At 44.7% G+C, this 25,852-nt stretch overlaps 1 protein-coding gene across 1 annotated transcript in view; it reads right to left on the bottom strand.

Moving 5' to 3' along the window:
* ATP1B3 (ATPase Na+/K+ transporting subunit beta 3) overlaps positions 1-25,495 on the bottom strand; it is a 28,837-nt gene extending 3,342 nt beyond the window's left edge. The window contains exons 1-5 of the mRNA XM_088466610.1: positions 25,240-25,495; positions 7,646-7,774; positions 3,775-3,879; positions 2,218-2,408; positions 1,329-1,379 (exon numbers count right to left, since the gene is read on the bottom strand). Coding sequence (XP_088322736.1) covers positions 1,329-1,379; positions 2,218-2,408; positions 3,775-3,879; positions 7,646-7,774; positions 25,240-25,348 — 585 coding nt within the window. The 5' untranslated portion in view covers positions 25,349-25,495. The remainder of the gene's footprint in view (positions 1-1,328; positions 1,380-2,217; positions 2,409-3,774; positions 3,880-7,645; positions 7,775-25,239) is intronic.
* Positions 25,496-25,852: the final 357 nt, after the last annotated feature.

Raw genomic sequence — 25,852 nt, 5'->3', positions numbered from 1 at the left:
GGGGAAAAGGTGCTGGCTTACAGCCTGTTACACAGAAACAGGACCCGCTGAGTTCTGTACACCCCAGCCGTGTTCTGTGGCATTGTGGGAATTCTCCACATACTCACATGAAGAATCCTCACCACAACCTCATCTGATCACCCACCGTGCGAGCACTATTCTTTCATAACAACAACTACTGATGGGTATATAGGCTGCCTCGCTTTTGAGATAACTTTTTAAAGTTAACAGAAGCATTATTTGGGAAAGACTAACATAAAAACTGTAACATTTACCTCAAATGGTGTACAAAATAGTTGCAGAGCATCACATAACCAAATGCTAGGGCTCACCTATACCGCTTTCTCCTGCACTGTATTTACATTGTGATGGCAACAGTAAATGCTGAGAATATGTTGGGTAAGAAAATCTCAGCTAGGGGAGCATTGACATTCGAGATGTTTTAACTTTTACAGAACATGCAGTGCATTGGGGTTTGATTGTTGATACTCTACAGGGAGTTTTCCCAATAGGCTGATGGGATCATCTGGGCAGAGGCGTGACAGGGGAGAGCACTCTGGGCCAGGCATTCAGCATTCATTATGGTTCAGCGGTGAAACTTGACTATCATTCATTGGCACGGTCAGTTGCTAACACCCTACAGAGCTTCCATAGCCTGGTATAAATTTAATTAAATAAATAAATAAAATAAAAATGGAACAATAGAATGTAGATGTTACAGCCACAGGTCCAGGATATGGAGCATGTAACGGCAAGTCACAGGAAATAACAGCTAGATATAATAAACGTGTTTATCTTGGAAAATACAGCCCCAGTCCACAAGAGGTGGTGCAGAAGCCACTGAAGGGAGGAACATCTTCATGGGGTAAGGGTGGCTTTTAAAGATAAAAATGTAGCTAAATATAGCTGTGATAACTTGTAAAGATTTGTTATCACCTACAGGAGGCCACTTTCAGAATTTTTTTCCATGGCCGCTTTAAAGTTCCTAGCCGCCCCTGCAGCGCAGGTTCCATGGTCACTTTGAAGGTTCCTAGCTTTCCTCTCCCCAGCAGGTACCATGGTGGCTTTAAAGGTCCCTAGCCGCCCCTGCCCAGCAGGTTCCATGGTGGCTTTGAAGGTCCCTAGCTGCCCATGCCCAGCAGGTTCCATGGTCGTTTTAGCAGGTTATCCCCATCTGTGAGGACAGAACAGGCAGCAGAACATGTTCCTTGGAGGTGTCATTTTACTTGTTTTACAAGTACTGCGTGTGAACACAAGGGCCTACTTTCTAAGGTAATGAGAAATACCTGGATATCATTATAATTATTAAGGTTCTACTGGAATATTACCTTAGAAGTGCAGTTTATTTTAGGATTTCCTTGCGGCTTTAATCCAATAATCTAAGAAGGAAAAGAAAAGACAATAATGTAGAGGTATAAAACAAGTGATGCCAAGTTCTCTCCAATACCCAATTACTCCGTAACCAAGGCATGCCTCTTACACCAGCCACCATGCTACTCCCTCTTGCTATTCTAAAATGAACATAACGAAAAGGTACATGGGATTGTAGTGAATAAGACGGCAGTTGTCACTTTTCACTCTGTCTCCTAACACTGCTTAGTAAATAAACCCGAGTGCTTAGGATAGCACTACAGTACTGTTATAGTTTTAAATTTTTTTATTTATGTATTCTACAATAGTAGTGAATCCCTTTATTTATACCTCTCTCTTCCCTGCAATCTCAGCCTTTCAAAAAGTGCTGGCATCTTCGCCCAAATGACAAGCTGCACAATGCTTTTAGTTTAGAGAAATCACATTTGTGCCACAGTCTATTAATAATCTGATAATATGATTCACTTTAGTTAGGTAGAAATACCATCCATGCCATTAGAACTCATTCTGGCACATCGCTCCCTCCGTCCCATGGCACATCGCTCCCTCCGTCCCATGGCACATCGCTCCCTCCGTCCCATGGCACATCGCTCCCTCCGTCCCATGGCACATCGCTCCCTCCGTCCCATGGCACATCGCTCCCTCCGTCCCATGGCACATCGCTCCCTCCGTCCCATGGCACAATTCTACACAAAACATCCAACTTCCTCAAAGCCACCAAAAGTCATGTACTATACCCCCTCCTTCACTGCACACCTGTGCAAGATGGATGGTGGTTCATGTTTTATTACTAAAATGTATTCAGTTCATACAGACTGGAGCGCATGGTACTTCGTAGACACATACTCTGTTCATCTTGACGATCACACATGGGCTCCCCTCGTCGTACCCAAAGAACTCGTTTCCTTCAAGCCCGGCACAAGGTCCCAGAGAGGACCTGTTGAACTGGCAAGACTTCTTTTCCTCTACACCATCCTGCTCGTGGTACTGTCCTAGCGGGCACTGCACATTTGCGGCTTGTATGGAGTCATTGTATGCTGGGGGAAAAAACAAACAGGAATAATAATTTTGTGGTGCTCACGGAATTGCAGCCCCGTCACAGTCCGCACTCCGCACCTAAGCTTTAAAAAGTGTAATGAATTCTAATCATTAAACCCATAAATATAAGGAACAGGGCTTTAGTCTCCCACCAGAATATTAAAGACCAATCTCTGAAAATGAAGAAACATCTTGAGATCAGTGAGAGTTACAATGTTGGAAACCACAATCTTTGCAAATGATATTATTCCACCTCACTTCTGCAGGACATAAGGTCACTTGGTCCTGCTGGTAAGTGTACAAGTGACCTCCTGATCACAGCATGTCTAATAAAGGCATACGTAACTACTTCACTGCTAGGCAGAGGGGCTTTACAATGCTCGGCCTCCGTAACTTTCCCTGTGCATCAACTAGCTATCCAGGGGTCACACAAATTGTATCCCAAGCTTAGAAAATACCGGTCAGCCACACACAATAAAAGCAGCCTCTTTACTGGTGACCCACAAATAATGGAAATGCAACCGATCACTTTACTAGGCTCAGAGGCATGAGCCACTGCGACTCAGGAATTCAGGCACTTTGCGACTCGTGCCTCGGTGAGGTCACCTGTTTGATATAGGACAGGCTTGCGTGGTAGTGAATAATTCCAAAAAGTGATTCACTTTTTTTTTTTTTTTTTTAAATTACAAATAAAATTGTTCCTGACACCAATACTTTCTTAATTACTAGCATCCTCCAGGATATTTATTCTTAACACAGTGTTAGAAAATGTAATGAAGCAATTATAACCTATACCGCACAACCGTGAAGGTTAATACAGAACACAGGTTAGAGCTACAAACCCCAGAAATACTATGTACGTACTGCATGGCTGGAGCTTTTAGAAACCTTGTTCAGCAGTACTGAAGATTTTTGAACACGTTATGTAAATAAGGTTATAAGAAATAATAGGCGTGGTATGCCCATATATAATGACCAAGGGGGAGATTTATTAAACACTTCTAAAAAGGAAGTGTGGACGTGTTACCCATAGTAACCAGATTCTAGCCATCATTTTATAAAATGTTCTAGTTAAATAAACCGCTAAAATATTACTGGTTGCTTTGGATAACATCTCCATTTTTTTAATTCTACTAAACAGCGTGAAGATTGAGCGCCCTTTACAAATATATATGCAATTGATTATTAAGCTATTGGAAGATTACCTTGTAACATACTTATGTACCCAAGGAAGATTCCCCCCTCCCCCCAAAAAGTAAATTTAGCAATGTGGTCACTATAAACACAAGGTTATCCATACATTAATGTCACTTATGTACTATGCAGAGTATACACACATTAATGTCATTATGAGGATTTACTTACGCCCCAGAAAGGAGTGAAGTGCTTTGGTATAGACCTCGTATGAAGCCTTATCACTTTTACTGAACGCCATCTCCAGCCCAGCTGATTTAGGAGAAATCATTAGGCCTGTATTAAGGAGAGATCAAAGGGGAGGATGGAAAAGTCATTAGGATTCTACAAGCTAATCAGTGGCATTGCTAGATTATAGTAATCACATGGTCATCCAGTTAAACCCATAACCCGTTTCAATCAGTGCAATATTTTTAACATAGTAAAATCAAGTAAGGCCATTTGAACCCAAACAGACCATAACTGGGCACCTCTGATCAGCAAACAGAACATAGACTGACATGGAAATGACAGGACTTCATAGACCAGGGTAAGAAATAGGTAAGAAGACACAGGAAGACTTGTATTTCACAAAACAACTTCCAAGTCATTTACAGACCTGGAGAAGCATTTATAAATGGGGTGTTTAGAGTAAGCTGTTCCCAGGGGAGAGGAGGGGGACAAGGCTTACAGAGCTGCATGTGTCAGGTCGGAGGATTGACGATGTAATGTGGAATTTTAGTGTGAAAAGCTTTTGTGCCATCATAGGGGGGGGGGGGGAAGGTGCATGCTGCTGGGGTCTGACGCATAGTGCACACTGAGCTGGTTGTCATGGGTTATAAAGGGAACGGGGAGAGAATATGGGAACTGGCAATGTGTAAACCCAATCACACGGCTCGGACTAAGATCATTTACACATAACAGAAGCTAAATCTGTTGTTGAAACCAAAATCCCAGATTTCATTCTCATTGGCGGAAGAGTTGAAGATGAATACTATAATATAAAGGGTTAATGAATCTGGCATGGTGAGAGTACTAATGTAAAGTGCACAAAGTCAAGCAGTCCTCAATTACTTTCAACTATCACACTCTAAGGTGTGCTCATTTTGTAATGTCAGATGCACACAAGGGCAAAGGTCACTGGAGGGTAAGCAGTCCTTCTCCCTCAGAGGCCTCCAAGAGAGCGACAGCTAGGGGACACTGTAAGAAGGGTTAATTGTAGGGCATGAATGTAGATAGACACACAACACAGAAAGCCCTTGCAAAATTGAGCAAGCCAGGGAGGTATTGAAAAGGAAGATAATTATCTGCAGGAGGATAGTGAGGAACACTGACTATCTGTTGCATGATTAACTTGCAATTTTAGAAAAAAATTTTTATTTATATATATAGTATTGCCATATTAAACTTTTAATTAAGCTGAAACAGGGGAAAGAATTTAAAGGAGGACATTAATCAATGTAGTCACAATCATGCACCCAGCTTGAGTATCTGTACCAAGTTTTTGTGGGAATTGTCTCTACGTATTTCAGCATCTAGGCAGACAGAACACACAATTGATGTCCTGAGGTAAGTTAGTGCCAGCCAATAGTAGAGTAACTATGTGCCTTATAGAGGAATATGTCTAAGCCCGGTATATTCAACATGCGGCCCTCCAGCTGCTTGTGGAACTACACATCCCAGCATGCCTTGCCACAGTATTAGCATGCTGTAATAGCAAATCTGTGGCAGGGCATGCTGGGATGTGTAGTTCCACAGCAGCTGGAGGGCTGCATGTTGAATATCCCTGGACTCTAAGAATATATAGTAAATGTAACAAATGTGTGCGCCAAGTTCCATTCTACATTGATAAATGTCCCATAATCAAATCAAACGATTATTGCTATTGTATTGTGATCACACCAACAACACTGTTGCACATACTAAAGCCTGTGTGTATCTACCACACGGTTATTAAGTTACTGAGCGGCTCAAATCCATGGACTCTGCGAGTGAGCGCACAACACTGTGGAGAGAAAAGAGTTTACGCAACACGTTAATAGTACGTTATAAAAAATGTGCCTCGTTACGTCTGCAGATGACAAAAGATCTTTACTAAGCTCAACCTAGAGAGCTCCAAAACCAATTCCTTTTTGGAGTATACAGAGGGGTCTAAAAAGGAAATAACTGTCCAAAGTGAGAAACGTCCCAATACCAGTATTTACATAGCACAGGATGTTGGGCAGTGCTGGAACCCTTAGTCTAATCAGAATGTACACAGTTTTCTGCACATAGTCCTCTTGCTGCAAGTGTAAAAATGGTCTATGTCCAGTATTGTGAGAACCAGCACAACAAACATCATAGTCTAACCTCAAGTAAACCCATCACCACTGGATTTCTGGGTGAGAGGCCCCCCAGTATTCAACTGGTGACCTTAGGGGGGGGGATGTATCAAGCCTTCTAAAGTGGGGAAGTGGACAAGTGGAGAAGTTACCCATAGCAATCAATAAACTTTTACCTATCATTTTATAAAATGTACTTGATAAATGCGAGCTAAAAAGCCGATTCGTTGTTATGGTCACCCTCTGCACTTGTCCACTTTTTTGAAGGCTTGATAAATAACCCCCAGAATCTCTTGGAAAAATACATCTAGAAAATGCCTCACAGCACTGAGGTCAACGGCCCTACCTGTGTGGAGTTTGTATATTCTCCCTGTGCTTGCATGGGTTTCCTCTGGGTGCTCCGGTTCCCTCCCACACTCCAAAAATATACTGGTAGGTTAATTGGCTCCCAACAAAATTACCCCTAGTGTGTATATATATAAGCTCCACTGGGGCAGGGACGGATATGAATGGCCAAATATTCTCTGTAAAGTGCTGCGGAATATGTGTGCGCTATATAAATAGCTGGTAATAAATAAATAATGGGCCACTACCATGCAAGTACCTGAAGCATCCGAATACTGGTCGATTGGTCGACAATGAAAAGGTCAACATTCAAAAGGTCGACACATTCTGAATGTCAACAGTAAAAAAGGCTGGCATGGTCATTAGGTCGATCAGTCTGTAGACATGTATTTAAGTCTACAGGGTTAAATGGTCGACAGTCAAAAGTTCACCATTTAACATGTTGATGATAAATTGTTGACATTTCTTTTTTCATGACTGTCAGGGTTAGGCTAATATAGCAAAAAAAACAAACATAAAACAGGTAAACATGTTAAATGTCGACCTTTTCACTGTAGACCATTTAATTCTTGCGACTTAAATACATGTCTACAGAATGATGGTCGACCTAATGACCATGTCCACATGCAGAACCAGTCGATCGTTTGAATGCTGACCTTCCATACCACACCCTGGCATCCAGCAGGCACTGGTATGCCACCTACAGCTAACCAGCAGTTACTGATGTCCAACGCCGTTCATTCTATGCTGCAGCTGACAGGAAGGTGCTACAAGGACTGGCTACAGTATGGGCATGCTCATACATCGTAAGTCACAAATTGGCTACAAGTTGTTATAGCCTTGCTCAATGTGCTGCATCAGTAATGTCCGTTGTGTTGCCAGTTCTGAATAAATAAATAGAAGCACGCTCTACACTAGGGGTTCCCAACCACGGCCCTCAAGGCACACTAACAGTCCAGGTTTTAAGTATAGCCATACTTGAGTACAGGTGACAATTAGTACCTCAGCTACTTTGATTTAACCATCTGTGCTCAAGTCTGGGTATCACTAAAACCAGGACTGTTGGTGTGCCTTGAGGGCCGAGGTTGGGAATCACTGCTCTAAACAAATGACCATACTGTAAATACAAGTTTGAGACCACTTGGTAAAATAAATGTACAATGCAATTTGTTGTTACCCTAAGGGCTTCAGATACAAGGTGCTGCAAATACATTAGGTGTTTTTTTTTTTTTTTTATGCATATATTCAAAATGGAATTGGATTATGATAAGATTGAAATAGTTTGTATCAAATATTACTATATCGTAAACTATTTAATATTTCATATACAGTAAATAAAGAAAATAAAAAGGTCTAGATTGACAGCCTAAATGCCATGAGATGAATGCAATCAGTACCTGGAGAGGAAACTCTGTCCCGGTACTTAGGTACAGTGTCATCCAGTGTTTGAAGCATTACCCACATTGTCAGCGTGAAGAGTCCAGCCAGAAAGCCATAAAATACCAGGTAAAATAGCAGGATCAGAGCTGTGGAAGGAAACAGAACACTATTAGTTTATTGCTAGCACCAAAACAGATCTTGCAGGTGAACCATTGCCTGGCTACTAAAAGGACTGCTGAACCAATGAGACATTATGGCAATGGTCAGGGGGCCTGATTCAGTTGGGATCGCAATTGCAAACATCAACGGAGCAGAGAAATTTTTATCCTGTGCACATGCGTGTATGCATACTAGCGCATACGTGAGTACACTGCGATGGAACCTGCAAACATGCAGAAATGATTGACAGCTAGAAAACAAAGAGGGAAGGTGACAAGGGGGTGGTCTTAAAAACGTGGGTGTGTCTTACCGTTTGGAAGCCGTTTAATGGGCGTCCATAACTTAGTCAGTGCAATCACCTCCGCAGCACAAGAGCTCTCTGCGTGTGCAGAGATTGGCAGAATTAGAGAAAGGTCAGACTAGCCGCAAGGTCGATGGTGACCGTTGTTCCCGATGTGTACGCTGGTCTGTGTGCGCGCTCGTAAAAGAGAAGGCAGCAGTGGCTGCATCTACATATTAGCAGCTGCGTTCAGTCAGGATTTGCAGATGCAAACATGATCCAAGCTGAATCAGGCCCAGTGAACCGGTGTCATTCTACTACAACTTTTTGAAAAAGAAATGTTCTCCTCTCCCTGATACCATAAAGGGCTATCGGTTACCCACCCAGGACCACCAATATTCTGTGTAAAGTGGTGCTGATTCAGGACCAAAATCTAAACTGAAAGCACGAGATGTCAGTTATTCTTGCTGTGACATCACTGGCAATGCAACCATGTGCAAGATCACCGTCTGACAGAATCTTTCACAATCATACCCTTTTGTTTACACAGCCCCCTGTAATAGAAGAGAGAGAGAGAGAGAGACAGAGAGAGACAGAGAGAGAGACAGAGAGAGAGAGAGAGAGAGAGAGAGAGAGAGAAGCACCACCACCACCCTAACGAGAATACTTATTCAATATCAAGTCCTAAACCCATTAATTATAATTTATATTTGCCGCTATGACAGGAGCCAGTCACTGCAGTGTGTAAGATGAGGGATTGCATTAGCGATACCATCACTACTTCTTCGGCCGTCGGGCGCACTACTGCGCATCTGCGGTCTATTGACCCCGCATGTACGAGTGCCGAGTCACGTTACTTTTTGCAATATGTAACCCATGGGCTACAATAGTGAATGCTATCTTCAGAAGGTGTTAGCTACCGGGGCCCTGCTCTGGAATGCATCGGGCCCGGCTACATACATTCTGGGGGATACTTACTTGCAGGTAGTGTTTTTGGGAGATATCCCGCAAATAATTGATAAATAGGCCCTTAAGCAACATCAGTTTCCTCAAAAGGACAGAACCTGCAGCATCCTGGACAGACTGATTGATGTAAAAATCTTATTTCAGGTATATTGCTTAGGTCAGCAATACAAAAACTTTGCTATAAGGCAACTAGCGTTCCCGCTAGGCTGTTTTAGCAGGGCGCGGCGCCCTGCCCTCCTTCTGGAGGGCAAAAAGCACCCTGCTCTCCAGGAGGAGGGCAAAAAGCGCCCTGCCCTCACAGCCTGCGGGAGCTGTTCTCACCCGCGGGACGCAGTGTCCCGCGGGTGGAGAAACATGCGGTGACCCGGTCACCGCCGGAGAATAGACGCCGGGCGCATGCGCCCGGCATCTATTCTCCCTGTCTGCAGGGCTTGGGGGCTGCCCGGCGTGTCCGTAAGTGCCGGGCACGCCCCCAAGAGTGACGAAAAGGGGACGCATCTTATAGACACGCCCCCTTTTCCGATGACCGCCCCCCCTTCTCGGACGCCCTGCCTCCCGCCGGAGCTAGAAGGAACACTAGGCAACTATGTATCACAATAGCAATAAACATTATATAAAGTACATTATATAATGACTGATACTAAGAAACAAAAAATCCTGCACCAGAAGATAATTCTTATATTCTAATCACATTATAATCATAGGGGTGGGTACTTAGGTGTCGGTATCCTAACCCTGTCGGGATCCCGAGCGCTGGCATCCCGTACCTGACAATCTCCCATTTGCAATAAATGGAGTGGACATGTTCGGAAGGCCTGCAAGTGCTCACGTGCTAGCTGTTCTATGACTAAGAACTTTTATATGAATGACAAAGTCTAGTTTTATATGAATGATAGAGTCCAAGACAGCATCAGTGTATTCGTTTCCCTCAGCGAATGGGGCACACTCTGACACAAGGACATTATAGATCTTCTTGCATTATCTTTTATTTCTGCACAGAGGGAATCATGAAAGTAAGGCACATTTAGTCGTCCTGCTGTGGAACCAACACACACACAACGCTCATTGCGCATAACTCTCCATTGTCCATGTGACAGATATGGCCATCTATAGTTTGACCTTGGAAAAAGCTTAAGCTAAATACACACTGGAGCAATGTTTGGCCAAATCGTAATGACAAACCATGTATGCACGATATGCATGCTCCTGCGGCGCATGCGCCGCACATCAAACCTGACTATACCGCATGCAGCACCGTGCAGTGTAATGAAGGATGATTGTTCCGTCGTCCATTACATCGCTCAGTATGTAACTAGCTAAGTCACCAAAGATAAAGACTGATCATGTCATGGTGTGCAAATATAATAGTGAATATTTTAGTTTACCATCTGGAAGTGAAAAACAACACACCAAGCATCCACAGCGGTGATCAATTTGGGCCACATGTGGCCAATTTGAAGCAAAATGGTCACTTATGCACTACACCATAAGCCAGGGATAGACTGGGGCTGTACATCAGTCTTGGCAGTCGAACCAGAGCGTGCTCACGAAGGGGGAGTGGTTTAGATTCAAGGGGGCGTGCCACGAATCACAGGGGCCTGGCCTTGCAGCAAGCCCCCCTCTCTTCCCGGCCCACTGCCGCCACCCCTTCCGTCCAACAGAGCTAATAGCATGTACTTCCTTCCTCCTCGAACCAGCCCTGACAATATCGGCCCTTCTGGCAGATGCCAAAAGTGCCTGATGGCCAGTCCGGCACTGCCATTAGCTATAAAACTCTTTTTATACTTAAGGGCAGCACGATCGGTATAATGTATAGCATTATCCTCACAGCACCAAGGTCTTGAGTTAGATTCCTACCAAAGCCCTACCTGTATGAAGTGTGTATTTTCTCCTCATGTCTGAGTGGGTTTCCTCTGAGTACTCTGGTTTGCTCAAACAATCCGAAAAAAAATAAAATAATAAAAAAAAAAAAAATACCAGTAGCTTAAATTGATGACAAATAAAAAATAAATTAACCCTAGTGTACAAGCTCCACTGGGGCAGGGACTGACGCGAATGCCCAAATATTCTCTGTAAAGCACGGTGGCATATGTGCACACTATTTAAACTGAATACTTTCAATTGGGACAAGGCTGACAAGCTACCTGCATGAAGTTTAAGCTTGTAGGATGTTATTGCTGAGCTAGTCACTTTGCATAATGTACGATACAATAGTTATATGGCTTGTCTATAGGGTAGGTAACTATTTATTGAGCAGCCAAGTCTGACTTACAATAACTTTACTAGTCATATTGTAGAGTTACTGCTTTTATTTATTGAGCATCAAAACGTAACATATATTTAGGGAAAATTAAATTATAATGTTCTAAATGTTTTTGCCTTGAAATCAGCCAGTGTTGGAAGTCAGCAGTGTAAAGGCACACATCTACTAGCAGACATGAAAACGATTGCACGATTACGACATTGTAATCGTGCAGTCATTTGTCAGCCTGTGATGAGCCTGCACTGAACGAGCAGTCGTTCAGTGCAGGCTCATCAATCATCTGCAAACATGCTCAACCTGACGTTATCGTCAGGTTGTCCAGCATGTTTGCCCGATGATAGATGTCTAAAAGACCAGCGGGAGCGTCGTTTTAGACATTTTTGCAAATGATTTATGAACGGATTGAACAATATCGTTATCGTTCAATCGCTCAATTTAATCATCTAGTGGATGGGCACCTTGACATTGTCATCTTTTCTTGTACAGTACTAAACGAGATCAAATGATCTCTCGGCCAAATGACACAACCCCTGTTACAGTATATCCATCACTTTGGAGAGGTTGGCCGTATCGCTCCTTAAACTGATGATAAAAATCTATTTTAGGAAACATCTTCAATATTAAGCAAGAAGCTTATTCTACATAAACTAAAACATAAAAACTATGCACACAAGAGACTCACTATCCTAATAATCCATTAGCATTGATCTATGAAAGATTCGTTTTGAAACGATCGCCAGGGGCCGTACTAAGGATAATGCAGATTATTCCCTCATTAAGAAGTTAAAGGACGCAAAATACTAGTCTCATTTTCAGTTAGAAAGCCATTGTGAGCTATTAATGAATGAATTGTAGTAGAGTTTATCTGTACAAATGCCCAAGTTCCACACATTATAGACATTGCATCCCAAATAAGTAACCCCATTTATCTACAGGTACTCGCTCCCATGGAAAACTCAGTATATTAAAAAAATAAAATAAAAATACTTTTTGATGTCCTGGGTTCTAGAAAACACTCAGCACAGGAAAAATCTGCACATCCTTCACAAATAGAAAACTTTCCCACAGGTTTAAGGCTGTATAATCAAAACACAGAGGTGTTAGCAACAACTTGCTGCTCCTGGCATTGCCAATGCAAGTTTTCTCAGCACACTAGGCAAAACTTCAGCCTACTGCCCCCAACCACCACCTATACCCACTACCCAGCCCCTCAGGTAAAAGTTCAACATCCATCGAGCACCACCTAAAGTATTCCCTCTATGTAAGTGCAAAGGCAAATTGCATTTATATTGTATACCCTCCAAGTAGTAAGTCATTACAGGGAGGTCTTATAAGTTCCACAGCCACTGCCGGCATTAAGCCCAACAAGTAAGTCTCTAACAGAGAATGCTTTAGTTTTGTGACAGGCTGACTCAGTGGTGCCCCCTAGATCCCGATGCCCAACGGTAGAGCCGTCCCTGGCCCCAGGATAGAAGTACAAGTTAATTCATCTGGGTATAGCTGGTTCTCTAATGTTGGGTGACCATACACCAGTTTATACCATAATAATCTAAATGTAGTCATCAACAGGGCGCTCCTATGCCGCACATACAGTAACCTCTATATTTTGGGTATTTAATAGGGGGCTGGAAAGTAAAAGATGCAGTTTGAGGGTGAAATAAAGGCAATTGAGGGTGCCATTGTCGGCATTCTAACGGCACATCGCCCGCAATTTGCCCCTGATAGACACAATGGGCTCGATTCTAAAGTGAATCGCGCCGGGAATCAGCTCCCGGAGCTATTCAATACACCGCGCAGCTAACCCCGACTAAGGATTTCTTCTCGCACCCCTCCGGGGATGCGAACAGAAATCCGACAAAAGTCCAGACGCAAGGCTGTTTTTTGCCGATCGTGCCTGTAAAACAGCATTGCGCTGGGAAGTTAGGTCGGGGAATGCCTGTTCTCGCGCCTTAAACAGGGTGTTTAGCCGCGAGAACGGGCATTCTCCGACTAAACACCGCGCACAATTGAATAGCTCCGGGAGCTATCGCGGGCAATTGAATCGAGCCCAATGTGTTCAAAATTACACAGACAAAAACCGCAATCCAGCCATGTAAAAATCATTCGGCTGAAAGATTTTATAGGGGCACTCGCTGTGCAACAGAAATGGACAAATAGCAAAACCGTAAAATGGGTCCACAAGATGACAGGTAACGTTCATTTTATGAATACTGAGATTTGAGGTTTTCTTCATACACATTTTAATTAAGATGACTCAGTAAGATGAGAATTTGGTTAGCACTTTTGTTAAATGGACACAAAGGGCCCAATTCAGAGATAGACTGAACTGCAGAGCCGCACACAAGCTTCTGTGCAATTCTGTCCATCTCAAATGCAAAAGGAGCAGGAGGCGTCTGTAGGAAACGGACACCTCCTTGCTGCATCTGCGATCCGAGGTCAGATTGCAAGCCCAGGAAATCTGTGTCCACCAACGCAGACCATGGCCTGGTCTCTCTCCGGGAATACTGCCCAGGAACGCCCCAGCACTGCAAGCGGACTCGCAGATGGAGGTCTGTACATGCGCAGTCCTCTAACAATCGGAGATGTGCTAACTATCAGTTTAGCGTACACCTCTGATCAGGCCCAAAGTTAGCACTTCAGTAGATACATTCTTTTGCAAATTACGATTTTTGTTCCACCACTCTTAGACAGATTTCACAACTGGGTTGAATATTAAAATCTGGAGTCCGAGCATCTCTTAAATAAAAAAATAAAAAAAGTTTTCTAAATATTATGGCCATAGTACATTACTAGTGGATTGACACAGCTATAACTAACTATTGGGCAGATGCCCATGAGAAACCACCCAGCAAAAAGTGACAGAAGGTGATTATGTGTCCTTATAGACACGCCCCCTTTTCCGATGACCGCGCCCCCTTTTCGTCATTCCTTATGTCATTCCTTATGTCATTCAATGTGAAAATCTTATTTTTTAGATGTGACATGAAAATTCCGTTCCAGCATAGGAAACTGCTTTAATCCACCAAACAATGTCTGTCAGCACAAATCACTGGGGTAGCCCTGTCAATAACCTATAATATGGCCATTGTTCCAGAACACAACTAGGGCCCGTATTCAATTTTAGGCAAAAAGCCGTTTTTCGCGTGTTTTTGGCGGAAACTTTTCGCCGATGACATCATTTTCACCTGTTTTGACTTTACTCTGTATTCAATTTGGAAGACTATTCGCCTAGGCGGAAAGTCAATGCAATGCAACAGGCGGTAAAGTTTCACCTATGAATAGAAGGCGGAAAAAAGTGCAGAATTGGGGTTTTGGGGTGCAAAATTGCGGGAACCCCCGTGCAGCCTTCAGACAGTCCCCCAAAGGAAAACTGTCAAATTTTATTTTTTTTATTTAAAGAAGACTTAACACCCCGCCCCCCCCCCAAAAAAAATGTTGGGGGGCAAAGTTAAAAACTAGCGAACTTGACTCTGGGAGGTCCCCAAGTATTCCCCAGGTGTTTTTTTCATTGCAGGGGCTTACGGCAGGTGGATTTTTCACGATTTTTTAAACTTAACTTTAGCAACTTTAAAATATGCTGGCCCCCATTTTCAAGTACCCCAAATTTACTGGGATAAGTTACTTTCTGCAAAAAAACCTCCTGAATACTATTCTGCACCACTTATACAAAAACGCTATTTAGAAGCTATTGAGCCCGTTTAAAAACAACAAATACCTTCAGCAAGCCAAATCGGGGGGTACCATAGCTAACCCCCATGTCAGAGCATCTTTTGGGGGGTGTCAGGCTGATTACCCCAAATCTGACAGGACTTTCCGCCTGTTCAAGTTTCGCCGGGTGCAGTTTTCGCATACTTTCAAATTGAATATGGCGATACGCGGGCACACGCACAATACTTATACGCCTGCGAAGTAGGCGAAAAAGTATCGCGGGTCCGCTCAAATTGAATACGGCTCTAGGTGAACATGTTCAGTTTATAAGGAAGCTCTGCAGAAACCTGAGTGAATTAGTGCAAACTCAGCTGTTCTGTAACACCAGGGGCTCCAATACCATAGTTACAGTGCTTCATGGAATCCTAGCTGTGCATGTTTTCCAGATCATCTAGCTGGAGCACAGGTGTGTTAATTGACCAACACAATGGATCTACAGGTGGCACTAATCCCTGAGGATACTTGTATTAGAGGTCCACAAAAACAGATTTTGAGAATCACAGCCATAGAGTAGCTCCACAAACCCCCCTGCCATGTCAACAATGACAATTCGGAGTTTGCATATTGTGGTGGTGTTATTTGTATGTATCCACAATGTAGGGTTTAAAATCAATACAATCTCCAAAAATATTAATTGAAGAGCTGCATCTCCACTAAGTCACTATAGCAACCAACCAGAGCTATTATTTTTCTAGCATAGCTTTCCCGCTAGGCTGTTTCAGCGGAGCACCGCGCCCTGCCCGGTTTTAAAGTACTAAAATGTGCCCTGCCCTTATGGAAGCTCTCCGCTGATCTCACTTTGACCTCAACAGGCCCACAGCACTCACTGCGGGGGCTGGTGCTCCTCTCCCTGTCCCACCCACATGCCGAAGCATCATTCCCAAGGGACAAAGAAAAGTTGTGGCTGAACGCTCACCACCATGCGCATGGGGGCAGCCCAGCATCTCCATTAGTGCTGGGCTGCACTCACGGAGGGAAGTCCAAGAACAGAGCATTTTGTCCCTCCTGGAACGGGTCAGTGAGACCAACCCCTCCCTATGCTCTTTCCGTGTATCAAGCAGTTTGTGATACATTGGCATGAACCTGAGGGGAACATAGCAGCAGTGTGCGCATAAGCTACTTGCTAAATAAAAAAAGAAAAAAAAAAGAAAAGTGTTAAGAAAAATAAAAAAATGAAAAATCCCAACATACAAGATCGCAAAAGCACCACCATTTACTATGTAAAAAATGCTTGATAGAGTATAACATTTAAAACACGACGTTCTTAAAAATGAGAAAATACTCAGTGTATAAAATCGGAAGGGTCACGTTTACTCCCTCTATCGCAGAAATAAGACCCCTGACCATCAGACTAGATGCTTCTAAATCCAAAGTTACACACTACAATATCTTAGAGCTATGTCAAAAATCTGGTGGTGCCATCAAGCGTTACATTGGTTTGATAAAAAGATTATATGGCAGTGAGCAGCGTTTAAAAAAATATATATTTTGTCAGTCATAGCGGAACACGAAGGTTGTTAGAAGAAGCAGCATATGGCAGTTTAGAGAGCACGCACAAACCATGTAGAATACCACAAATACAAGACTCAATCTCTGATAAGTAGAATGCAAAAAAAAATTCAAAAAGTGTGCATTGCTCTGCAGAGTAATGTTGCAGCCCTTCGAGAACCAGTAGAAGCCTTTAATTCAACTTCACCTAATTAATACTGCATGAATGGAGCTGTATTCTGTGCAGGGAGGCAGGGCAAAGCAGGAGAGGTACCACAGCCAAGACCCATCTACAGAACAGCGCAGTGCAGTACCAGGATCTATACCTGCACTCCAGCAAGGAGACTGCAGTGCATTAATGAGCCGGCCCATAATCTGCACTGCAACACGGGCAGACCCGCAATCCTGCAGCAAGGGAGTGAGCACTATCCAACCCAGTTCATACTGTCTAAAGATCCCCTCAACCATGTTGCCCAATTGAAGGCAGCTTAGATCTTAAAATATTTAACGAGATTTTCTTCCAGCAGCGTAGTAGAATAGTTCCACTAAGAGCCTAAAATGCTGCATCTGTCCATTATAAGCCTTTACGAACGTGTCCAGAGAAGTATGTGCAATAATGGAGAGTTCAGGATCCAGTCAGTGAAATCTAGCATGACGTTTTAACGCATAAAATATTAATAGCAATCACTCCCAAGTGTTAGAAACCTGCAGCCATTTTGATTTAGCTGCACTGGCTACCCAGGATTTCCCAGCCCAGAGTATACGTGGGTGGGTAGCAGAGTCTCACAAATATTCCATACAATGTGATATAATATACTTACAGGTAGTATGGAGGCTTAATAACAGTGGTGCTTTGCTCTTAGACTGAGTTATGACATTGTCACAAACATGATAGCAACTGCAGGGGCCATCTATAACTATTAGATGAAAGGGCCAAATCTCTCTCACATAAATATCACAGGAGACAGCACTGCTCCTGTGTTATGCCAGGCTCTTGGCAGACAGCGGGTTAACCCAGAAGTGATGAAGAACAGCCAAGAAAAGAGCTGGCAAATTCATGCGGGTTCTGTAACGGTTACTGTGACACTCACCTATTCATTCGACCTACGCACAGAATGAATAAAAGGAGGGAGGCAGAGAAAGACAAGGAGAATGAAAGTGCTGATTGGGTTCTGAAATCACAAGACCGCAGCAGCCGGAGTGGAAGTTTCCCTTCCTCTCTCAGCGAGCAGCGTTACCAGGGTCTTATTTCCATGTCAATTGTAGGGAGGCGGCACATCACAGGAGCAGCCTGGAACAGTCCAAGGCAGCCAGCCCCCATCTCTTAAAGTAGTAATGTGCCCCAGTTATTGCCAATGGCAGCTCATCCAGCAGCCCGAGGAGGGGGGTGATCTCCCTATTTCACAGACCCCCTCCACTCCTCATGTAAGAAAGCTCGCCCTATAGAGATAAAAACGGCCCCCGGGATCATTTGGATGCAGGGCATAGCTGAAGCATTGTCGGGAGACGTGACATTTGCAGAGTATCACACCGCCGGCACATTTGTATCCTGTTGCACACAGACATAAAAATAAATCATCAAGCATCTTGGGGGGGGGGGGGGTTATAGCAAAGGAGGCTAAGGATACAGTGAGCAGCGATTCCCAACCTCGGTCCTCAAGGCACACTAACAGTCCTGGATTTAGTTATATCCATGATTGTGCACCGATTGTCAATTCAAAATAGCTGAGGTACTAATTAAGTCTCTTGTGCTCAAGTATGGCTATCCCTAAAACCTGGACTGTTAGTGTGCCTTGAGGACCGTGGTTGGGAACCCCTGATCTAGAGCCCAGTATCACAGCTGAAGAGTCTTAACGGTTTTTAATACCAAATGTAAGACTAAAGCTTGTAGTGAAAAGATTAATTTCAAAGATCAATAGAAGATTACAGCCTAAGTGGCAGCAAACTTGATTATTAATTGTATGACATGCCATGACCATCTGAACTGCCGGACGGGATGCCATGCTATGGCCAGCGTACATCAGTTCCCTACAATCTAGCAGCATGAGGGATATATTCAAAACAAGAAAATGAGCAGGTCATGTAAAACCAAATCACATTAGGCCTATATACAGTGGTGGCATCCATTGTGTGGTCCAGAACAGCAATGCCATCACCGAGGCCATGCATGAGAAATAAACATGGAGCATGATGTATGTAGAGGTGGTACTGGGTTAAAGTGAATGAATATTTGTTCCCAGCACAACATGGCTGCCCCTAGGCTGTATAGGTGACAAGGACACTAAAGCTGGCCACACACATGGCGATTTTTTACCCGATTTGGAAGATTTCGACGAATCGTGAGGACAAATCGTGTAAAATATGGCCAAATCCTGAGCAAATCGTGAGTCCACACTCACGATCACGATGCGAGTCCCCGCTGGTCGCACATCGCATCGTCAGATCTGCCGTGCTGTAGGGCAGTTGTGACAGTCTGGATGCAGGAGATATCGTATGAAGATTGGACAACAAATAGTGTGCAGATCGTGTGCAGAGCTGCCGGGGAGAGTTTCAAGGGAAATCGTACACATCGGCTGATCGTGTGCTGACCGCCATGTGTGTGGCCAGCTTAACAATATCCGTCAGCAAGACCATTTAAAACAGTACACAAAATCTAAATTTCAAGCGCTAAATGATAAATATTACCAGCAGCAAAAGAAGGAATGGTAACCAGAAACAACCTAGCAGAATATACTCTATGGGCCAAATGGAATAGGGTGCCGGATGCTGCCGAGATTTTGGCAAATTAGAGGTCAAATTTAAAGCTGCAATATAAATTGCCAGTGAAGAATCCCACACCTGTCAAACCTTCACAGGTGTCCTAAGGCAAGCTCAGGGAGGACAGAAACCTCCCGTGGAGCAGAAGGGCAAACGAACGCTAATCAGCTCTGTCTGAGAATCAGAAACTTTCAGCACTTTGACCAGAGTTCGCCATCTTTCTGGTGCTAATTTAATGCATCATCTACAAGTGTTCCATATATCATATAAAGTCTCCCATTTACATTACACTACTCTCCTTACCCCTCATTGGCTTACTCAAACCCAACAGACTCTGCAAAGCCTAATTGATGAGAAGTATTCATCCCTCCATCCCACACAATCATACAAAATCTCGGAATGGTATCGAAATACCGGCTCTTTAGCCGCTGGTTCAAATCCCGACAGGAAGAGATCCTGATGAGGGAAGGAAAGTACTCTAACCCTCCCCTCTCCCCCCCCCCCCCTAAGACTCCGACGGTGGTGCCTAACCCTAAGTCCCCCCAGGGGTGCCTAACCCCCCTTCCCGCACCCTAAACCTAACCCTCCCAGGGGGAGGGGTGCCTAATCCTAGCCTCTCCCCCAGGGGCGTCTACCCCCCCTATCCCTAGCCCAGGGCTCGACAAAACCCAGGGGCCAGGTCGCCATGGCGACCAGATTTGGCTGCCTGGCGACCAGGTTTTCAGCAACCCCCGGGCCCTGTAGTGCGGTCCACACTACAGAGTAACAAACATACAGCCGTCAGCGACAGCTGTATGTTTGTTATAACAGCCGATGAGAGTCTGTCAGACTCTCATTGGCTGCTGCATCGTTCACGGAGTGAGCCGGCTGGAGCTCACTCATGGGCTCCACCTTCCGGCTCACCTCGCAGCAGGTTGGGAGAGACGTCACGTCATTACGTCTCTCCCATAGTGCAGAGCGGCCAGGAGGAGCGGACAGCGGCGGTCGTCGGCAGGAGCGGGGAACAGGTAAGTTGCATTTTTTTTTTTTTAAGGGGCACTGCATAGGGGGGGATGGCCGCCAGTGTAGGGAAACTGCATAGGTGGGGGTGGCTGCTACTGGGGACACTATGGGGGGGTCACTGCATAGGGGGGACTACTGCTGGGGGCAATGCATATTGGGGGGCACTACATTAGGGAACCACTACTGGGGGCACTGCAGAGGGGGGATTACTACTTGGGGCACTGCAGAGGGGGGGGGGGATTACTACTGAGGGCACTGCAGAGGATTACTACTGGGGGCATCCAGTTAGTGGTGTGGCCATGGGGGTTGGTTGTCAGGGGTGTAGGTGCTCAGTAATGCTTCCCGAGGGGAAGGGGGGGTCTGGCTCCTACACTTTCATCCTGGCTCCTAAGTTTTAGAAAAATTGGTCAAGCCCTGCCCTAGCCTAACCCAAAGTCCCCCCAGGGGTGCCTAAACCTAACACCCCCTCAAAAACCTAACTAACAAGACGCCACCGGACTTACCTCATTCGGGGTGGTGTCTGCGTAGATTCTGACGTCGGGATCAAGATACTGTAGGCGTTGCTATTTCGAAGCCCATCTTAAATTCTGCATTGGGCTTCTACAGTCGTGATATAGACTGGCGGCATCCCATCAGCCGGCCTGCTAACTACATCCCAAAATCTCTGTAGCACCTGTTTTAGAATATAACTGATCCTTATTAACACGAATACCTCAGAAGCAGAAATCTGCTGCCGTTTGTGTCAGTTTGTAACTACAATGAATTTATGTCATAATCTACAACTGTAAAGCAACGCAGAATGTATCTGTTTCTACACAAAATTAATTGAGAAAGGGAATTTTCACATCCGGTATAACCCTTCTCTTTGGGTAATAACGGAATGAGGTGCGAGTCTCCATAGTATTCCCATACCTACACCGGTTTCCCGACAGACAGAATTTTATAAAGATCCTACAACCTAACCCTCCAATCCAACTGTTCCGCAGCCTGACATTCCTCCATCCTGGCAGCCTAACCCTAGCCCTTCCCCTAGTGCACAAGACAGCCGGGATTCTGATCGCTGGCATCCAGACTACATACCCCCTTAACCTATTAGGAGCAGATAGATTAGAAATTATTGAAGACTAGAACCATTGTAGATACTGTCAGCAATGACTAGACATGAGCAATGATTGCAGCACCTGACTAAAAAACAGCAGCTCCTGGCATGTACTACATACGGCATGACTATTTCCCCTCCAGTCATGCAAAAATTAAATTTACTGCTTAGGCCTCTGCACAGGAGTTATCTTCTACCACAGCTGTCAAACTATGTGCCAGTGTGTCCTCTAACAGTGGGAATACCAGAAGGAACACCACAGCCTAGGAACACAAGAGAAGGTGGCGAGGTATGTGCCGGAAACTGAACCTATATGTACAGAGTAAAACATTAACAGGAGTATGTTGCACTTGTCTGTTGAAGACTAGTGATTAAAGTTTACTTGTAACTCAGTTTAACCGAAAATAACCCAACATAAATCATACTGCAATGTCCAGTAATTAAAAAGAAAAAAATATGAAAAATCAACAAACTGTAAATTAGCTGTCAGCAAGAGTAAATTCTAGTGACATTGATCTCATGTGATCATTCAGAACCAATGAAACAAAAGCTGGCAGCTTGATGATGTCACAAGTTTTCTCAAGAGCACAGTGAGTATGCTCCTGCCAATAGTACATGGGCAGTTCACTCAATGGTCATAGGAAGCCAGAAGTCAGCTAAAATTCATAGAGATGTTAAAAAAAAAAAAAAAAAAAGTAAAATATAAAATAAACCATACAGCTCCTAGAGGCCCCCACAAGCAGAGCGATATAGCAGCCGATCCGACTGTTTTGAACGATATTGCCGCTATATCGTTCTGTGTGTGGGCATGGCATCGTTTCGCTGCGCGCTCCCGTGGGGTCGTCCATTGCTCCTCCAGATCTTTCTGCATGTTCAATTGATCTGGGGGATCGACGAAAGATCCCATGCAGTGCTATGTGGGTGGGGGGTGCCAGCATATCGGGTGGTCAGCCACCGGATCGCTCAGTGTGTGGGGACCGCCCGATATGTCAGCAGTCGGATCGCAAGGTGCATATTGCACCGTGTATGGGGCCCTTAACTGTCATTTTTCAAACATGGCCTGTGACATGGCAGTTAGGAGCAGATTGGATGGTACTTTAGCTCCGTTCACTTTATCTCCATCTAGGCTCCTCCTAGTGGACGTAAAATACATTGTTCAGTGTTAATCTGACATTGCTGCTCAGTTATAAACCATTACATCCCCACTTCACTACAGACAGACAAAGCACCTCCCATATATACATTTAGGACAGTGTCCTAATGAGATATCATAGAAATAAAATAGCAGTGATCTGAGCTACTGTGAAATCCGTGGCCCGGTCCTGGAATATAAATACAATTGACACAGCGCATTTCTGCTCAGTAACTCTGCAAAGCTGTCACTCAAACTCTGCCTCTTAGAGAAGCACCTCCCTCCAAACATGTCAGCTTGCTGCAGTGGAATGGTAAGGTGCATGGTGGGCTTATTAAATCCTAGCAGAAGCACACCATAGTACATTATCCATCTTAGTAATAGAGTAAATTATATTACTGCAATATTCCTTTTGCTCTTTAAGCTTAGAATACCTACAAAAAGCAAGCAAATAATTAATCGAGGCCCGGAATCAAAGGAACCAGTCAGTCCTACCAGACGTAACATCTCTGGTTTATTCACAGAGAGCTGAAAATATCCAGTGCAAATACTAAATGAGCATGATTACAGGGCAGAAACAATAAAGCCCCTGGGAACTACACTCCACATTCTGCAGGGCCACGATTGGTCATCATATGCAATAACGTATAGCCTCACACGATCATGGACAGCTAAAGATTAAAATAACCATGCGGATTCATAGGTGAGGACTGTTGATGGATCATTTGCTTTACAAGTAAACCTATCAACGCACTGCTGAATTATTATTTTTTGGCAAGGACTGGTCTAAAAAAAAAAATAAAATAAAAAAAATAAACATTTCAAGGGCTCTACCCATAAATGTACAGCGAGTGTGTGGCAGTAAAAAAAAAAAAAAAAAGTAGTTAACCTTTCTTGCCACAAAAATACATAATGTGTAGGATGAGGAGGGGACAGGTGTTAAGAGCTCAGCCTGAAGAGTGGCAAATCCTTTTACGATGCTGTCCAGCCTATGCCATCAGGGGGACGAAGGGTTAATAGACGGTGTTCTTGCAGCATAGCTGCAGTTGTGACTACGACAGACCATCCCCCAACCCCCTCCATATTTCCTCAGAGAGGCTGAGAGATTCATTCAAACAAGAAGATGGGGTCTCACATACATCAATGCGCTTCAAGAAACCCCCAACAATATACTAGGGTGCATGGATCTGCTCTAACCGATCTACCTCCCCGAGACAATGTGCAGGGGCTGCAAAATCAAACAACAAGGGAGGTGGTGGGAGCATTTCTCTGCCAGTAAAGAATAAGATGGCAGCCCCCCTTACCGTCTCCCATCGACAATCACACAGAGAGCTATTTTTAGCATCTAATGCGGCTGACTTCAGAAGCGCCCCCACCCCCTCCACCATGAGATGTGTCACACCACTGATAAAAAGACTTCCCCGCTGATGCCAAATTATTTAACCCAAAACACCATAATGGTGAGTTAAGAGTGAGGTGCCCTCTCATTCTACACTTAGGGTATAAACACACGGGTAAGAAGGTATTAGGATGCCAGTATCCATGCAGTCAGGCACAGATGGGTACACTGCGGCCAGGCTTCTACATCACAGCCCCATATTGGATCCGGGACCCATACACTAGCCCATTTTATGTGTCACTGCCATATACATCAACAGATAACCTCAGTGCTGATAGGATACAGCAGTACTGGTACAAGAAACAATTACGCGACACCTGCCAGTTCCTGAATCCAAGGAAATGTGTATTATATTAGCAACATTAACAAAACTGACCAATGCCAAATGAGCATTCACTGCCATACATTTGTATAAAGTGTGTAATAGGTCCTGCAGCCGCACCTTGACGACACCACTCTCCAAAAAAAAAAAGAAAAAAATACAAAATACCAACAGACCCAGAAGACAATTCATCTTTGTATCATCTCAAGGACGGAGAACCCTCCCCACACGAAAACACACACTGTCCTCACTCGTCCCATTCTGTAATCTTCCATCACTGGGAATTCTTTCCCAAAAGATAAGACTCCATTAGATGTAACCAATTCTCACACTTATCCACCAGGGGTCACCTGCTGATGGACATGTTATCACTTAATTGATCACCCAACATTTCAACACCATAACGGTCATCAAAGCAGAAAATTTACAGCGATTGCATTCCAAAAAAAAAAAATATATATATATATATATACACACACATATATATACACACACACACACACACACACACATATATACACAGATTTCTTGTTAACCAGTTATTTTTATAGTGGTATGCCAGAGAATGTATTTGTGAAACCCAAATAAAGAGTAATATAGATGAGCTAAATCACCAATTTGCACAATGTGACCTAGCACAGGGGGCTGTCTACCCCTGCAGCCTCCAATGCTGCATCGGTCCCATTAGGTCACCTTTGCATCCTGCTGGCTCAGCTGAGGGATACAGTGACATCTGCATTACCTGTGCAGGTGGGATGCAAAGCTGCATACCCCCACCTATAGATGGAGCTAAAGGGGAGAGGGCCAATGACATCACTCACACCTTATTATTACATTGTTATTCTTTATACCCTAAATGACTATAAAACTACATTGTCGGCAATATAGTAGGAGAGGTGACAGCCACACTGCCTGCAGACAGTAATAAAAGCAATAAGCAGACATAGGACAGGCCACCACTGCATACACACACAGCCAGCCAGGGAATGTCTCCCCACCCAGTCACCCCCCAATGAATGACGGCCGGTCCCCTCACCCCAGCTGCTGGCCGTGCGGCCCAGGATCTCTCCGCTGCGGGGATTGTAGATGAACTGCTTCCACTCAGACTTGGGCTGCTCCGTGCTCTTGTTCTCCTCCTTGGCCATGGTGGTGACGCTGGAGATTGGCCGATGCAATGAATCCCGCTGCCTTGTACCGTTAAAAGCACAGCCTGGACCACTACGTCCCCCGCCAGCCGCTCTCTCTGATCTGAGGCCGCTGCGGCACCAGCACTCAATTCCCCGGCACAGCACAATCGGGGTGTGGCGACAGCCGGCCAATCGGAGGCACCGTCCTGAAACGGTGGGCGTGGCCGTTCGGCAACGAGCGCCTATCAGGAGAGGGAGCGGGTGTGACTTTCGAGTCGCGGACAAGGCTACTGGAGGGATGCCCTGCGCAGGAGGGAGGGGCCGAGCGCCTACTGTCCAATCACGGCTATTGCTGCAGGAGCGGGAGCGCGCGTAAGGCAGCTAGCCAGGTACTGGAGCGCGCATGGTGGGGGGATAGGATTGGATGCGGGGCGCGTCTCCGCCTGTGTTCGTCGCCATGGGACTGATCGATGATGTTCCTCCATCTACAGCATCTGCAACCTGGTCAGGTGTCTTGCCTGT

The sequence above is a fragment of the Taudactylus pleione genome, unplaced genomic scaffold (genome assembly GCF_031769625.1).
Source record: "Taudactylus pleione unplaced genomic scaffold, aTauple2 ptg000066l, whole genome shotgun sequence".
Classification (NCBI taxonomy): domain Eukaryota; kingdom Metazoa; phylum Chordata; class Amphibia; order Anura; family Myobatrachidae; genus Taudactylus; species Taudactylus pleione.
Note: the sequence above shows the minus strand (reverse complement) of the source record. Positions and strands in the feature narration are given on the sequence as shown.